At 34.8% G+C, this 18,499-nt stretch overlaps 2 protein-coding genes across 3 annotated transcripts; one reads left to right on the top strand and one right to left on the bottom strand.

Annotated features, from left to right (window-relative positions):
- Positions 1-7,689: 7,689 nt before the first annotated feature.
- Positions 7,690-8,705, bottom strand: LOC119079982 (leucine-rich repeat-containing protein 15-like; the record flags this gene model as incomplete). The annotated part of the gene is made up of 1 exon (XM_037188142.1): positions 7,690-8,705. A coding segment is annotated over one exon (897 nt), but the record flags the coding sequence as incomplete, so codon positions are not given.
- A 2,098-nt stretch (positions 8,706-10,803) lies between these two features.
- On the top strand, positions 10,804-12,387 carry LOC119077318 (uracil-DNA glycosylase-like). 2 transcript variants are annotated; one of them, XM_037184498.1, is made up of 5 exons: positions 10,804-10,898; positions 11,251-11,612; positions 11,686-11,749; positions 11,808-11,921; positions 11,982-12,387. In XM_037184498.1, the coding sequence occupies exons 1-5, from the start codon at positions 10,869-10,871 to the stop codon at positions 12,300-12,302; spliced, it is 891 nt and encodes a 296-aa protein (XP_037040393.1). In that variant the 5' UTR covers positions 10,804-10,868; the 3' UTR covers positions 12,303-12,387. The 2 variants fall into 2 exon arrangements, with proteins under 2 accessions (XP_037040393.1, XP_037040401.1); XM_037184506.1 differs by lacking the exon at positions 10,804-10,898 and adding an exon at positions 10,967-11,171.
- The last annotated feature ends 6,112 nt before the right edge of the window (positions 12,388-18,499 follow it).

Here is an 18,499-nt window from a genome sequence, read left to right as displayed (position 1 = left end):
ACAATGGCTTCTCCTCGAATCAACAAATTTCACACAAAAGCTATACTTTTGGAAAATCAATTTCAAAAACCCCAAAAGTTAACGCGCTACGACGTAATCACGGCATAGTAAAATAAAGCAGGCAGTAGCGGTTCCTTTTTAAAACGTCAAATAGGGGACCTAATACACTGTATGAAAATGAACTCATATGAACATTGACAGAAATTGAACTAATTTTAATCGCAAAATATAAGGTTACTAGAAAATTCAGGTCCGTAGTCAAACCAAGCGCTACTGACTGGTTTATTTTGTTCTGTTGTGACGTCATACTTTATCAAGTTTCTTCTTCCTTCTTATCTAACGTCATAATTTTGTGTTTTTAAATCGGCTTTAGAAATACATCCAAATGGAAACTTTTCTTAGAGGTACATTTTTCTACATTTTTCCAAATTTTCCTAGAATTTTTTTTGGGAAAATTAAAGAAAATCTAAGAAAATTTGGGAAAATTGGAGAAAATGCTGTTCCAAAAATAGTTTCTGAATTTAACAGCAGTCAAATTTATCTGGGTAGATTTTCATTGTCCTCGAGTCTAGTTTCGTTTTAGTTTTTCGAATTAAATTAATCTACAACTAAAAAAGAAATTCATGTAACGTCCATATTAATTGAATGGACATTGTCATTAAGGAATTATTAATTGAAGTTATCCATCATCAGTGGTGTACAGATTAACGGTGAACCGAATCATTCATATTGTTGCGTAGCCATTGGTACAATTTCCTATATTGTATGCGTATATGTAAGATAATTAAGGCATACATCGCCTAATGCTTCCGCAAAAACATAAAAATTTCACAAAAGTACCCTTATGGGCTTTGTACCGAGGTATAAAACATATTCTTTCAGAAAAGTAAAAACGAACACGAAATCTCGATAATTTCCTTTGATACGAGAAAAATCCATTCACATGGACATAATTTTACTTCAGGTAAAATATTTGTATACAGAACATATTTGCGGAAATCGTTGGTGAAACCACCACACCACCAACCATACTATTTGTATATGTATACAAGTATATAAAACACAATTCCGGTATTATAACCACTCTCTGATGCTGATATATATTTAGGATACAATAGTATCGTATGAGGTTTTTTCGGTTTTAGTGGGATGCCTAAGGATTCCGGAAAATTGTTCTTTTGTATGCCCTTTAGAGTATTAAAACTTTTCTTTTCGATAAAAAGTCTTTTATTTGAATTGGAAATTCATTATTTTACAGTATGTTTAAGGACATCAATGTTTGTGAATAGATGAGTGCTTTGGGACGAAATAAATTTGAAATGCTGCACGGTGTATGATAACATACATGATATTCTTTATAAGACGGTATTTCCATTGAAATCATATTGAAATAAAATGAAAAATAAGAACGAGAGAATTGAACATAGACTTAATTACGATAATACTCAGCTCAGAAAACCTTTACTCATCACAATACAAAAAAACACAGTCTTTCAATTCACTCTTCACAGAAGATACTTATTAATAAAGCTGTATGAATACTGCGCGAGACTACGATTTCTGGGTAGCTTAAATCTGGTATATTGAGATTTCAGAAGAAATAATTGAGAGTTGTGACCACAGGCTGCCTTTGAGAAAAATTCATGAAAATCGTGAAAGTTCGATTCGAGAAAGGAGAAGAAACATTTTCTCAAAGGGAGGTACTGGTTGTGACCGTTAGACAGTAAAAAATTCTTCAGAACTATCAAATCGAGAGTTACGATTCACAAATCTTGTGGAGACAGGTCCACAGAGGACATAGAAATGCTGGATAGACATGAATCCTCGATAATTCTCTCTCGTGCAGTATTCTGGTCCCTTATTACCTGAAGTTCTGATTAGATCAAAATTGAAAAGTAAAATCGGATAAAAATGGTTTACTACTTGGCTCATACGAAAGTTGACCATTACATTGTAATTCGCCTTATGCGAAAATGATCCATTACGTGTGGGCTGGTTTTGGTTAATTTTTACTTCATTTTCCTATGTGAAAATCAACTTTGGCATGGAGAAGTAGTGAACCAGAAACAATTTTGTGATACAAAAAGGCTCACAAGCTTTGGTAATGTCTCTTCAGCAAGTGTTATAGGGATTTTACAATTTAGTTTTGACCAGAGATGAGAATCAGCTTATTTTACCATTTGATTGTTTCAATTGAAGTTTAAAAAATTAAATCAACAAAACAAGTAAGATCCCGCAGCTCCAGCACCAATTATGAACGGGTTATTTATCAATAACTTTTCCAACAATTGTTAAGTTGTCTACAAAAAAGTAGATTCCGTTTGTACAACAATTTTAAATTTCCGTCTGTTAACGATATCCATTCATTGTTATCATTCACACAAAACTGGTCGGACCGTTCAGTTGTTTGCTTTTACATCCTTGTCGAACATAAATTCACATTATAATAGACATGTGTACGTACGAATGTATTGTGTTTACGTATCGGTAATTGTGCTTTTGGGAAACGACATTATACCTTTTCACATTCGGACTGTAAATTCAATGATATTTGTCTAGTTTGTGGACTTAGTAGATTTAGATAATTGGACTTGGTTGATTAGGTCTCATTAATAAAAGTTTTAAGCGTTCGTGATTGTAATGAATGGTCACAATGTCTACACCATTTCATACAACATGTACAATTTCAATGAATGCAACAACTAATATATAATCAAGCTTCATTGACCTGACCATTACATCCTTGTATACTAAATTGTTACATAAAATAAACATGATTATACACACAAAAAATTGGAGAGATCATAAAAATGCACTTGAATGTACAAGCACCATGCAAATATAGGAATTTTTACATATTATGTGTATATCTCATATTGATGCATAAAAAGGCACTCAAAAATGTTTGCAGACGGCTTTTTTTAGTCAATTACCCTCATGAGAATTCACTTAACTTGGCAAAAGTTGCTTGAGGTGAATGAAATATGTTGACATGAAAAATGTTTTCTAAAGTTCTCTATTATGCAGCAAATTTTCTGATAACATTTTTTCTTCTGTAACATTTTCTCCATTCACATCTAACACATACCACACGCCACCCATCATCTGTATGGTTTTATGGTTATTTCGAAAGTGGTAGAATGCAATAGTAGAAGGTTAATGTTCACATGTTGTATCCATATGAGTGTGTATATATACATACGATGTGCAAGGGCATAAAATGCACATATATAAGGTTGTAGGTAAATGTGCAATTGATGATTTTGTGTGGGGTAAAAGATGCATCATAAAACATGAGAAAATGTTATCAAGTTACAGCATTAAGTAAAAGGTTGGGTAAACGTGAAAGTGGATAAATTTAGATAAAAATGCATTCGAGATTAAATGAAATTTAGTCAGGGAAATAGTTTACTTTAAAATGTTCTACATGCTAACGGTATAATATAGAATTTAAAAAGAAGATTTATGTGGCATTTAGCTCACTTAAAACAACTTTGATTTATTGCAAAAATCAAAAGGAATGCTGAAATGTTGGAAAAATATTTGATTTTCAAGATATTTTCAAGTAATTAATGACGCACACGACCTGAAGAAATCTATTTCAGAAACTTTAAACACCAATAAAGGATGTTTACGAAAGTAATTCAGGCTTGAACGCAAATATCCTTTAACAGGTTTCATCACAAAGTACAGGCACACAGTTATGCAACTTTAAGGAAATCGAAGGTACACTTCATCGTCATATATAAAGAAGATCCCAACAAAAATCTCTTCGAGAAAAGTGTGACGCAGTCTTTGAAGTACAATTTCTAAAATGAATGATATCGCTAGAGTTGACGCTTTCAGCTTCGTTACGCAAAAATTAAATTTTACACCCAATTTTAGTTCAAACAAGCTGGCTTAGTTTTTCTCATCATCTGCCAAATAATTTTTACCAAAAAAAATTTGACTGGAAACAACCAAAATTTTACCAAAAAAATCTGCGTCGCATGTGGCAGATAAATTTTCTTGCTGGTCTGTTCCTGAACATTTGCCACTTTGCGACGCAGATTTTTTTGGTAAAATTTTGGTTGTTTCCAGTCAAATTTTTTTTGGTAAAAATTATTTGGCAGATGATGAGAAAAACTAAGCCAGCTTGTTTGAACTAAAATTGGGTGTAAAATTTAATTTTTGCGTAACGAAGCTGAAAGCGTCATCTCTAGCGATATCATTCATTTTAGAAATTGTACTTCAAAGTCTGCGTCACACTTTTCTCGAAGAGATTTTTGTTGGGATATCAGTCGTTTTAGAAGTTTTAGAACACTGCTTTTTATAACAGTTTATAACAGAAATTCGGAAATTTGACGAAAATCGAAAATTTGACGAAAATCGAAAATTTGACGAAATTTGAAAATTTGACGAAATTTGAAAATTTGACGAAAATCGAAAATTTGACGAAATTTGAAAATTTGACGAAATTTGAAAATTTGACGAAATTTGAAAATTTGACGAAAATCGAAAATTTGACGAAAATCGAAAATTTGACGAAATTCGAAATTTGACGAAAATCGAAAATTTGACGAAATTCGAAAATTTGACGAAATTCGAAAATTTGACGAAATTCGAAATTTGACGAAAATCGAAAATTTGACGAAAATCGAAAATTTGACGAAATTCGAAAATTTGACGAAATTCGAAAATTTGACAAAATTCGAAATTTGACGAAATTCGAAAATTTGACGAAAATCGAAAATTTGACGAAATTTGAAAATTTGACGAAATTTGAAAATTTGACGAAAATCGAAAATTTGACGAAAATCGAAAATTTGACGAAATTCGAAAATTTGACAAAATTCGAAATTTGACGAAATTCGAAAATTTGACGAAATTTGAAAATTTGACGAAATTCGAAAATTTGACGAAATTCGAAAATTTGACGAAATTCGAAAATTTGACAAAATTCGAAATTTGACGAAATTCGAAAATTTGACGAAATTCGAAAATTTGACGAAATTCGAAATTTGACGAAAATCGAAAATTTGACGAAATTCGAAAATTTGACGAAATTCGAAAATTTGACAAAATTCGAAATTTGACGAAATTTGAATTTGACGAAAATCGAAAATTTGACGAAATTTGAAAATTTGACGAAATTTGAAAATTTGACGAAAATCGAAAATTTGACGAAAATCAAAAATTTGACGAAATTCGAAAATTTGACGAAATTCGAAAATTTGACGAAATTCGAAAATTTGACAAAATTCGAAATTTGACGAAATTCGAAAATTTGACGAAAATCGAAAATTTGACGAAATTCGAAAATTTGACGAAATTCGAAAATTTGACGAAATTCGAAATTTGACGAAAATCGAAAATTTGACGAAAATCGAAAATTTGACGAAAATCGAAAATTTGACGAAATTCGAAAATTTGACGAAATTCGAAAATTTGACGAAATTCGAAAATTTGACAAAATTCGAAATTTGACGAAATTCGAAAATTTGACGAAAATCGAAAATTTGACGAAATTTGAAAATTTGACGAAATTTGAAAATTTGACGAAAATCGAAAATTTGACGAAAATCAAAAATTTGACGAAATTCGAAAATTTGACGAAATTCGAAAATTTGACAAAATTCGAAATTTGACGAAATTCGAAAATTTGACGAAAATCGAAAATTTGACGAAATTCGAAAATTTGACAAAATTCGAAATTTGACGAAATTCGAAAATTTGACGAAATTTGAAAATTTGACGAAATTTGAAAATTTGACGAAAATCGAAAATTTGACGAAAATGGAAAATTTGACGAAAATCGAAAATTTGACGAAGAAAGTAATTCTCTATCTGCCACCATTCAAGAAATATCTCTAAAACCCCAATTGACCCACCTATTTCCAACTTTCGACATTTTTCACAAATGCCCTTCTTTTCTACTCGTAAAACTCTGAGACTTTGCCGAAGAAAGTAATTCTCTATCTCTCATAACCCAAAAAAATATTAGTCCTTTCATCCTACGCTCGAGTAGCTCAAAATTTGGTCACTCTAATCACTCTAGCTCAAACGAATCTGCCCCGATTTTAAATTATTTTTTTGTTCGAATCGTGTTACGAATACCTTTCGTTTGATGGGTCGCACGCCTCTGTAGGTTTCAATACAGCTAAGCTACAGCCGAAAACGCGTTCCCGACCCTCGAAAACCACACTCAGAAACCACTTCGAGGCCAATAAAACAAAATTCTGGTTTTTCCTGGGGTAGTGGCGTATCACATTTTCATTTTTATGCCCACCCTGAGGTTCCTGCAAAATTTCATGGAGATTGGCTGACTAGTTTCCGAGATCGACCGTCGATAGATAGACAGATAGACAGATAGATAGAAACATACAGAGTAAGTTGAAAGATTTTGATTGTTTGGAAAACGTTAATTTGGCGCATTTTCTATCAAAATGACCAACTTCAAAACGATGTATCTCCGGCAATTTTAAAGTTACATAGTCGAGTGATAGCTCGTTTTGCTCGTATTTGAAGCGCGAATAAGATAGAATAGGATTTGTGGTGATACAGGCCAAAGGAAAGAAACTTAAATTCTCGCCTATATATAGTTGCCGCGTCTCAAAAAAATTTCTTCGTTCTTTTTTTGGAAGTTAGACTGCGTCAAGTCCTCCGCTATCGCTCCGGACATGATATCGAAAATGGGAAGCATATCACCGACGTATAATGTTTGAGTCGCTTCGTTTGATCGAAACTTTTTAAGAGAAAGATGCCACATTTTTGTACTTAGTTAGCTCTTTAACATTTTTCTATAACGATTCCGATTTCTATAACGAGGAGCATCTGGAAACTGTAACTCGGGAAGGCCTTTTCGTACCAACTAAATCTTTTGGATTTCGAAGTCTTATTACAAAAGCTTTCAAACAAGTATAATGCGACATAGGTACGAGGTTTAACTTAATTATTAATAAAAGAGAAATGTGTATGAATTGTATTTCATTCTTCTTAATTTATTTAACTTAACCACTTTTTCGGATACATTTTAAAAGGTTTCTTATAGTCTTTGCATCCCACGAATCACCATAGCCACACGAGTCGCTTGTGCAGATATTGCGACTGAAATTGAGAATGCTTAACGTAGGATGTGTCATGTGAAGGGTTCAATTTTCTTAATTTTGTTATGTAGCAGAACAATAACAGTCAATTTTCCATTATTACGAAACTGTCCCGTAGGTATGGTCTCGAGTTGATTGTCGGCTACAGTAATTAAGTCGAGATTGTGCAGTTCTTTGAAGAGATCGGCATGAAGTTCTTTTAACTGATTATCGGAAAGGCTAAGTGATTGCAATTTCCGATTTTTTCGAAAGATGTCTGCAGGAAAAAAATCGAGCTTATTGTTGTCTAAACTCAGCATTTCCACATCGTTAAGCTTTTCGAACAGATCAGTGTGAAGCTCTTCCAACTGAGTTCCTTCGAGGGAAAGAATTCGCGTTTTTCTAATGCTATTAACCTGTTACAGACGGCTGTCATCTGTTATCGACAACGACAGCAATAATTAACGACAAGCTTTGACCGATGAGGTCTTATATAGCAAAAGACATGTTCAAAACAAATGTGGTAAAAGATTTCTGAAATCAATTTCTGAAAATCTTCTATCAAATGATGTAATAGTTTGAATAATAAAATTGGTAATATGATTGCCGTCTGTGACAAGTTAAATGCGTCTGAGGGTAAGGTTTTCAGATTGTTACTGTGTAACCAGAGGTATTCGAGATTTGGCAACCCATCGAAACGGATTTCTTTTAGATGATTGTAGGAAAGATCTATTGTGGTCAATTTTATATTGTTACGAAACAGGCCTGGAAGTATGATCTCGAATTGATTGTTTTTTTAAAATAAATTTCCTCCAGATTTATGAGCTGTTCGAAATGATCAGCGTCAAGTACTTTCAGCTGATTGTTAGTAAGGCTAAGACGTTGCAATTTTTTTTTTCGGAAAGTGTCTGCAGGTAGCACCTCTAGCTTATTCGAATGTACAAGCAGGGTTTCCAGATTGACGAGCGTCGCGAGAACGTCGTCATGTAGTTCTACCAACAGATTATCGGGAAGTTCTAATACTAACACATTACTATTGTTGTGGAATAGATCTGGAGGTAAGGTCTTGAGTTCATTTTGACCTAAATCAATTTGTTTTAGATTGTGCAGTTCTTTGAAGAGATCACCATGAAGTTCTTTGAACTGATTTCGAGAAAGATTGATTTCTCGCAACTTTCCATTATTTCGGAAGATGTCAGCGGGTAGCAACTCGATCTTGTTTATATGCAAATAAAGAGTCTCCAAATTGATCAGATTTTTGAAAACTTCTTTTAACTGATTATAAAATAGGCTGAGATCCCGCAATTTTTCATTATTTCGGAAGGTGTCTGCCGGCAGCACCTTGAGCTTATTTGAATGTAAATGCAAAATTTCCAGATTATTGAGATTTCCGAAAATGTCGCCATGCAGTTCTCCAAACTGGTTCTCGCGTAGGTATAATTCTGTCAAGGCTCTATTGTTACGGAAGAGACGTGGATGTATGGTCTCGAGCTGATTTGTGTATAAAGAAATTCTTACGAGATCGAAAAGCTGTATGAAAAGGTCGACATGAAGTTCTTTCAACTGATTTCTATAAAGGTTCAGTTCTCGCAACTTTCCGGTATTTTGAAAGACGTTCGCAGGTAGCACCTGCAACCTGTTTGTATATGTACATTAAGGGTTTCCAGATTGATCAAGTTTTCGAAAATATTACCGGGCTGTTCTCCCAACTGATTAATGGCAAGATCGAGAAGTCGCAACTCCCCAATATTTCGAAATAAGTCTGCAGGTAACACCTCGAGCTTATTTGAACGAACGTCAAGTTACTCCAGATTGATCAGATTTTCGAAAAGGTTATGGGGAAATTCTTCGAACTGATTCTCGGAAAGGTTGAGATGTCGCAATTTCGGATTGTTTAGGAAGATGCCTGGAGGTAACGCCTCCAGCTTATTCGATTGCACAAGAAGGATTACCAGATTGGTGAGCTTTTCGAAGAGGTCGCCCTGTAGTTTTCTGAACTGATTTTCGTTAAGGTGTAGTTCTATCAAATTTCTATTGTTACAAAATAGTGAGATGTTCGAAAAGGTCGACATGGAGTTCTTTCAATTGATTTCCTGAAAGGCTGAGAGCTTCCAAGTTCGTATTATTTCTGAAGATGTCTGCAGGAAAAGTCCTGAGATTGTTATTGTCTAAACCAAGTGTTTTAATACTTGTTAGTTCTTTGAAAAGATTTGGATTAACTTTCGTCAGTTTATTAGTGTAAATTTCAAGTTTTTGAAGGTCATTCACATACGACCGGTTTCCTATACTAATTTTTTCTATCAGATTGTTTAACCGAATAAATGTTTTGATAAGATGACAAGCCTCAAGGTTATTATATTCCGGCCAACAACGTCATCAAATTTTGTATGATTGTAGTTTAAAGTTGGTTAAAGTATCCCTACCATGGTGAGCTTGAAAAATACTTAACCCGAAAGTCGTTGCCTAAAAAATGTTTTTGTTAGTATTGGTAGAGGGCAGTCTCGTTGTTAGAAATCAAGTTAAAAAAAACTGTAAAAATGTTGAAAAAATTAAATTTTTTTAAAAAACTGTAAAAATGTTAACAATTTTTTTTTTTAACTTACCATTGGTTTACTTTGACTTTACCAGTGCAGCTGTATAGGAACAGAACAGGATTAGCCCAAGAACTAAGCATATTAACGATACCAAATAAAACATTTAAATGTCCCGTCAAGTATCTTTAGCCTGTTACAGACGGCTATCATCTGTTATTGACCCCGACAGCAATAATTAACGACAAGCTCTGACCGATGAGATCTTATATAGCAAAAGACATGTTCAAAACAAATGAAGTAAAAGATTTCTGAAAAAAAAACTCTGAAAATATTCGATCAAATGAAGTAATAGATAGATCGCATAGTAAAACTGTTAATATGCTTGCACCAAGGTCGTCCAACGTATAAAAAACAAAAACCAAAACCCACCAGAAACTGGTGGCGATATACTTGTCAACGGACAATAGAAAAAAAAACCTTAATCTATTGGAAATGCACTGAAATCACGGTAGAGTAAAGTTAACCAGGCAGGAGTGGACGTTTGACAAGCGACCTGAGTAATCTAGTAGCCATATAGGGCGTTAGGCATTTCAGCGCAATTGCTTCAATATTTTGTCTTACCCATTCCCTGTCTGGCAACCTAGACTTAAATGTGCTCCCATGCTTCGGAGATTGAAATGAATAAGGTGCCAGAGAAAGGAGAATTGCATTCTGCAAACGGTTTGTCAAGTTTTGATCGCTTTTTATTGATTGACTGTTTTGCCTAAATAGCCTTAATACACACAAACTCCTCGGGGTAGGTTGTATTGAGGCTATTTAGTTTAGCCTATCTTGACCCGCCCGGATTATTAGTTCATAAGGCTTGATACCCACTTGACAGCTCGCTCTCACGCGGAGTACTTTTTGTTGAGTGGAAACCATACATAAGAGGAGTCGTCCGTCCCGAGTTTCGTATATGTGCATGCAGCCCGCTGCCAATCTTGTAGCGATAAAAAACCTTCGATTCTAATTTATTGAACTTATGTTACTGAATAATTCTACGGTCAATCCATTGTTCTAACACTCAGATGGTAATTTAGTGTCGTCTTCTAAGGTTGACATTTCACTTTTTTGTCAATAATCGTTACCAGATGTGTAAAATTACGTAAAATTGTAATTTCAGCCATTGATGTTGGCTTTGAATTGAGTAGAGTGTACAAAAATTTCTGGCAAAAAAACATACTGAGCGACATCGATAAATTTTTTTATTGTTTTTTATCGTTCATTTCTCATGCATCCTCTGATGAATATATTGGGAAGTGTAAGTATAGTGGTATATATTTATGTGATGTTACATATGACAGGAGAGCGCGCCAAAATATCAGCTGACTTACAGAACGAACTGAACAGTCAGTTGAGTTGTAAACGAATCGTTTGTAAACAAGCAGTTTTCGAGTTTGTTTAATTTCACATTTACTTCCGGACTTTGTAATGTGTCTGTAGTTATAGTCCCTCTGAAAATTTGGGTAGAATTGTTCTGTTTACTACACTCTCTGTGGTTTCACGTAGTTAGTGTCTATTTGGTGATAGGACGGTAAGACTCCGCAAGCAAATAAAAAATGAATAGCTGAAAAGTACGTTGTGATACAAATACTCGATATTGTCCTACACAGGAAGCAAGGGTGCTATTAGCAGTAAGACACATGGCTCAACGAAGTATCACTAACTTTTTCAAAAAATCTACGGCCAAACGGAATAATGCAGAAGACGAAAGTGTTGACCCTAAACGACAGAAAACCGATGAACTTCAATCGGACGTAAACGTTAGCGCTGAAAAACTTGGATCGTTGGATCCGACTCTATCGAATGTCGGCACAACATGGTTCAATGCATTGAAGTCGGAATTCTCAAAAGATTACTTTGGAAAGTTGTGCTCGTTTTTGGAAGTGGAACGTAAAAATCAAACGATCTATCCTCCGGCTCACCAAGTTTACACATGGACTCAAATGTGCAAAGTGAACGATGTTAAAGTTGTGTAAGTCGGATAAACTGAACTGAGTGTATATTCTGTGGACTAACAGACGTGTGTCTTAATGTTACAATTACAGGATTTTGGGACAGGACCCTTATCACGGGCCGAAACAGGCACATGGCTTATGCTTCAGCGTTCAGGTGAGAGACTAAACTATGATTATGTAGAAACAAGCACTTGTATTAATGTGTCTTACAGAAAGGAGTTCCTCCTCCACCCAGTTTGAAAAATATGTACAAAGAACTGAAAACCGACATTCCCGGATTTGAAGCTCCCACTCACGGCGATTTAACTGGTTGGGCCAAACAAGGGGTAAGTCTCTCTATCTCATCTACCCGCACCAACAATTCGCTAACCGCACATCATATCTAGGTACTTTTGCTAAATGCATGTCTAACTGTAAGAGCAAACAATGCAAATTCTCATGCCGGTAAGGGATGGGAAGACCTGACCGATGCTGTAATCAAGTACTTGGACCAAAGCTGCAACAATATTGTGTTTTTATTGTGGGGAGCCTATGCCGAGAAAAAGGGCAGCGTCATCAAAAACAAATCTCATTTGGTGCTGCGAACCACTCATCCCTCACCTCTGTCAGCACATCGTGGCTTTCTGGGGTGTAAACATTTCTCTCAGACGAATGCATTTCTGGAAAAGGTTAACAGGAAACCAATTGATTGGAATCATTTACCATAAACCATGTTGGTTGGGTGAACAACAGCGATTTATAAATTTCGCTTGCATGTTTTGCGATTAAAAGAATGTCGATAATTTATGCATAGTTTGACTTTTATTGAATATTATCACGAGAGAAGGGAGCATGCATACAATGTCGATGGAATTAATCAATCGTTTATCGTCAAATCGCTTCGGAGAAATTATTTTCTTATCTGAGTCTGATAAATAATTAAATCAAATCCATTAAATTGATAAATTAAGGAACGGCTGGTGGCTGTGTGAAGTCGATTACTGTCTCGTATACAGTATGAAAAGCGATGGAAAAATTTCTCTCTTTTTTTTAAAAGTAAAACATGAAAGCATGACTAGTACGGTTGCATGTGTCATTCCGCTCGCCTTGCAACTTTTGAATTTTTTTGATATCGCATGTTGTTTGTGGTGAAAAAGTATAGAACTAAATTTTTTTCCGGAAAATGGAAAATCTATTTCCCGGCAGGAAAAGCCATTTATATGAAAAAATTAAAAGTCAAATATCTCCTGAAGGAATGAGTCTTTTTCAACAATCTTTTTTTTTTCTGAAGAGGGTGACCCAATGCCGACATTTTATGGAACAAACTTTTTATGTGTGAGTCCAGATGGCGTTGGTATCGGTACTTTCCCAAAAAGTGGTCCGGAAAATTACTCAACTTTGTGGACTGATAACTTGGCCAATTCTTAGTCCATTTTGATAAGTAAAAGTGATTTGGAAAGGTATAAGTGAACTCTTTCGAAATCTGCCCGGCGGAGCTTGAACCGATTTGTGGTTCCCAAGATATGAGCCAGGACTCCCACCTACCTCCAAATTAAAGTTTTCGTTAAATTTTTAACATTTTTCTTTGGCATTATTGTGACAATTTAAAAATGAAAACTCGAAATTTTTAAAGAGCAATTACATAGTCATCATATCCCATACAGGTAATTGATAAGTATCTCTTCCTAGTTCTAGAACTCAGAGATTTAACGAGTTTTACTAGACTTTTTTTGTTTTCTTCTCATCAAATGCAATTATTGAGATCGTCAGAGGTCAGTTCCTATGTGTTGGGCACTCTTCACCTCAAAAATTAATATCTACATCTTCCGAGTTCTAGAACCTAGAGATTCAACGGACTTCCATCCGAGTTTTTGCTCGATTTCGTGAAAAATCGTCATATTGGAGATCGTCCCAGGTCAGTTCCTATGTGTTGGGCACTCTTCACATCAGAAATGGATATCTGCTTGGAATATGTAGGTATCAATTTATGGGGTGAAGAGTGTCCGACACATAAGAACTGACCTGAGACGATCTGATTTACGACGATTTTTCATGAAATATAGCAAAAAGTCGGATGGAAGTCCGTTGAATCTCTAGGTTCTAGAACTAGGAAGAAGCAGATATCCATTTCTGATGTGAAGAGTGCCCAACACATAGGAACTGACCTGTGATGATCTCCAATATGACGATTTTTCACGAAATAGAGCAAAAACTCGGATGGAAGTCCGTTGAATCTCTAGGTTCTAGAACTAGGAAGAAGCAGATATCCATTTCTGATGTGAAGAGTGCCCAACACATAGGAACTGACCTGTGATGATCTCCAATATGACGATTTTTCACGAAATAGAGCAAAAACTCGGATGGAAGTCCGTTGAATCTCTAGGTTCTAGAACTAGGAAGAAGCAGATATCCATTTCTGATGTGAAGAGTGCCCAACACATAGGAACTGACCTGTGATGATCTCAATAATTGCATTTGATGAGAAGAAAACAAAAAAAGTCTAGTAAAACTCGTTAAATCTCTGAGTTCTAGAACTAGGAAGAGATACTTATCAATTACCTGTATGGGATATGATGACTATGTAATTGCTCTTTAAAAATTTCGAGTTTTCATTTTTAAATTGTCACAATAATGCCAAAGAAAAATGTTAAAAATTTAACGAAAACTTTAATTTGGAGGTAGGTGGGAGTCCTGGCTCATATCTTGGGAACCACAAATCGGTTCAAGCTCCGCCGGGCAGATTTCGAAAGAGTTCACTTATACCTTTCCAAATCACTTTTACTTATCAAAATGGACTAAGAATTGGCCAAGTTATCAGTCCACAAAGTTGAGTAATTTTCCGGACCACTTTTTGGGAAAGTACCGATACCAACGCCATCTGGACTCACCCATAAAAAGTTTGTTCCATAAAATGTCGGCATTGGGTCACCCTCTTCAGAAAAAAAAAGATTGTTGAAAAAGACTCATTCCTTCAGGAGATATTTGACCTTTAATTTTTTCATATAAATGGCTTTTCCTGCCGGGAAATAGATTTTCCATTTTCCGGAAAAAAATTTAGTTCTATACTTTTTCACCACAAACAACATGCGTTATCGAAAAAATTCAAAAGTTGCAAGGCGAGCGGAGCCACTTTTTCTGACACAAGCACCTGGACTAGACACCCGATTATCGGAATAACTGGACAGCCAACGATGGATATATTTTTTTGCCCATTGCTGGTAGAAAAAATACTGTTTCGTGTTAAGGTTTCCCAATGGCATGACATAAAATCGATTCAATTTTTCGATATAATAAATTTAAAAATTTGATGTCGCCGGTGACAATTTGAAACGATTAATCACTAGAATTGCTCCGTATAAATCATGCAAATTAATAAAAGGAAAAAAAAACTTCCAACCCGATATGATAAGCACAGAAACTTTATATCTTTTATTCAAATTCTCAGACACATTCAATTCATCGTTGATAATTTATTTACACAATTTTCGCATGGTACAAATAACTTTATTTCGTTAAAAAAGTTGAAAAGAATCCCAAGAGTACTTAACAACAAAATTGTATTCAGACTGCATCCATGGAAAAAGGAAGAACCATTGACCCATGTTACTTCACTGTCGGTATACGGTGACGAAATCCCACACTGGCTATATAAAAATGTATTCGGTATTAGTTTCTAACACGATGGAGTCAAGTCATGGTATGGATATATAACATAACAGTGCAGGGTGTGTAATGCACATTTCATAAAATTTTAGCACTTCTTATATTTTAAGACTCCATCCGTACCGATAAGACAAGATCTCTAAATAATTCTCTATGCGCATCTTTCCGTTCGATAGATATATATTATCCGGCGAAAATGTTACGTATAACTCACGAAACAATTGTTAATATTCAAAGCACATCTTTGGCATTTCCACGATAAATATTTAACACCACACTTATAAAATGGTAATATCATTTTATTGTCTGTCTTTATTGAAGGTTAATTCACATAAAGGGTGCATCTACATCAATAAAAACGTGATCAGAAGTGTAATGTTCAACGTACTTTTTAGGCCATTTTGAATTTTTTATTGTAATGCAGTCTAACTCATCTCACACATACCACATATAAATACCGCATATCCATTCCCATACCACATATCCATCCGTTTTCGTGGAACAGACTTTTAACGTAAGCAAGCACTGCTTCCATCTTCATTTTCCCTTATGGTTCTCGATCGAGAGCATCGAGAGGTTGAGTTATTGTCATAAATTTTATATATTATTTATTCGGTTTGAGGTTTTTGTGTGCCGATTTTTATGGTAGCCATAAACATTTGCTTTGTATATTGTTTGCATAATTTTATGCTTTACGTTATCAAAAGTCATATCTCCAGAGGGTATGTTTGCCATGAAATTATAATTTTCATCTGATGGATAATAATACAATATCTCAAAATGCTCTTTGATATGGAATGGGAGGATGGTTGTTGTATATGATATTGTTGTTGTTGTTGTTTTTGAACGGTTTTACTGTGTAACAATGTTTAAAATTCAACAAAACGCCTTTGAACACTCATTTTATTGGTATGTTTATTTCATTCCCATTTTTATTTGTTTTGGACGTTTGCCGGATATATTTATTAACGAATTTCTTTATTATGATGGGTTTGATGGATACAGTAGAAATAGTTGGGAAAACATCTCTCTAGGACGTAAACAAACTATTTAAGTTGGATATTACATTCATTGAAAGCACTAGCTTGATGTGAGCTTAGTTCGCTATAAAAGCTATGATCCTTAGATGAAAACATTTCGTACGTTCCATGTACGAATTTGTGGAAAATAAGGATTCACGGATTTGCTGTAAATAGAATCACATACAGCAATTGAATCGCTTTGAACGTTTACTAGAAACATTTTCCATCGAACTTTGTGAGAAAAAAGATGGTTAAGAAAACGGTAGCAGTGGGGTTTGTGCATATTTCTTATCTTCTTGGAATTATGATAATCCAGAATTGCGATTCCCGGAGAATTACGATTCGCAATGCATTATAACAGTCAGTAATGCGTCTTAGAGAGGACCTACCTATGTCGTTAATAAGACTTATGTAGAACGTTACGTTGACACTAATATCTTACCCGATTGCAATGGTTTATTCTAACTTTTAGAAGAAAGATTGTTAGGCTAACCTTATTGAACAGACAAGAATCCGCTTCTTATAGCAAAATATTATTTAAACAAATGAAGTAAAAGACTTTGAACCAACACTAGGCACTACTTTCAATAAAAGTGATAAAGTTCATCGCTACAATTATAGTTTGTAAAATGGTAGATTGTGACTTCTCGGGCATCAGTTATCACTGAAATTTCTAAATAAACGAGCCGTCAGAACAGTCGGAGCGTTTGCTGCGACTGAGCCCCGTACGAACCCGTACATCTATTACGCACGTGACCCTATAGTTCGTCCTTCGCCCTACTCTTACCGTAAGCCTACTGCGCCCGTAAACGTTGGTAAAGTAAAATTCTTATGATATATGTGCGTCTTAAAATTGCGCATAGCACAATTACGAAGCCCAATACGACGTTTCTTTCAAATGTAACACCCCACACACGTAACCACTCACGTCCCACTGATCAGTGGCTTTGTAATTATCATTTTCACCGATTTATATTTTTTCGACGGCCATTTTGTTAGGAGATGGAAAGTAGTACGGCTGCTTTACATTCGTTAGTACCTTTCAAACAAACAAAAATCATGAAATTCGGTCAAACAAACGGACAGACAAAATTTTTATTGCGGATTCGTCATCTATGAACATAGGTAAACACCTTACCGTCTGCTTCGAATTCCATCAATTACACACATCTTAATCCTATAAGCCCCTTTGTACTTCGAACGGGGCTAAAAAAACTCAAAACGTTTAATCTGGAAACGGTTCGAACCAGGGACTATTTTTGGGAAATCGTTTTCCAATATTTTCACAGGTTTTCAGACATTTTCCTAAATTTTTCGATTTTTTTCTAATTTGAAATTTGAAAAAAAATGTGGGAAAATCAGGAAAAATTTGGGTAAATTTAGGAGAAGGTTTTCCCAATAGTTGGGGATTGAGAATTGCAGGCTAATATTGGCAACAAGTGGCAAAGGATCGTTCGGAATGAAAGAGAATTGGGGAGGAATACGTCCATCAGTGGATAGATAGAAACAGGCTGAAAAAGAAGGAGAAGTTTTGAAGTTAATAAAAAATTATCTCTAAAGCGTACAGTCAACAAAAAAAATTGTTTGACTTCTATTGAGAGGGCCGTTGGTTTGGAGTTTGGTGTTTGTCGATCAATAGAACATCTAAGAGCATCTGCATTGGTGACTCCATAGCTTCAAAAAAAAGAAGGAAAAACAAAGGAATATTTAAATTAGTTACACACTTTTTAAATCACCTCTGACGTTTCCATACTAAAATTTGAAGGAATTAACAAAATTTAAAATTGTTGAGATTTGAATTAACTTAAGATATTTCTTCGTATGGACACGCCAGTGTCAGTGGTCATTTGAAAAGTGGGGAAACAGTCTAAATATTCTTTTGTTTTTCCTTTGTTCTTTTGAAGCATTGGAGTATTTGCTCTAAAAACAGTGTAGGATCAAAAATATAGGTCTCTTAATTTGTAAAAATCGGTGCATTCAACCAAAGCACCTAGCAGGGTAATAGAGGTTTTCACACTTCAAATAGAGTAGTTTTTTGATACCAATAATACCATTAGCAGCCTTAATGGTAATTTTGCAATGGCATTATGAAAAAAAAGGTATGGAAATGTTCGCATACTTCGATTAAAGTACTACTTTATTTTTTTCTATTACCCTGCTAGGTGCTTTGATTCAACAATTTTTTGCTCACAATAATGGTTTAAGTCGGTTAAAAATTATTTGTCAAAACTGCAATCCCC

This window comes from Bradysia coprophila, chromosome III (genome assembly GCF_014529535.1).
Source record: "Bradysia coprophila strain Holo2 chromosome III, BU_Bcop_v1, whole genome shotgun sequence".
NCBI classification, from domain to species: domain Eukaryota; kingdom Metazoa; phylum Arthropoda; class Insecta; order Diptera; family Sciaridae; genus Bradysia; species Bradysia coprophila.
The sequence above is the reverse complement of the archived record's forward strand: the minus strand, read 5'-3'. Positions and strand labels throughout refer to the sequence as shown.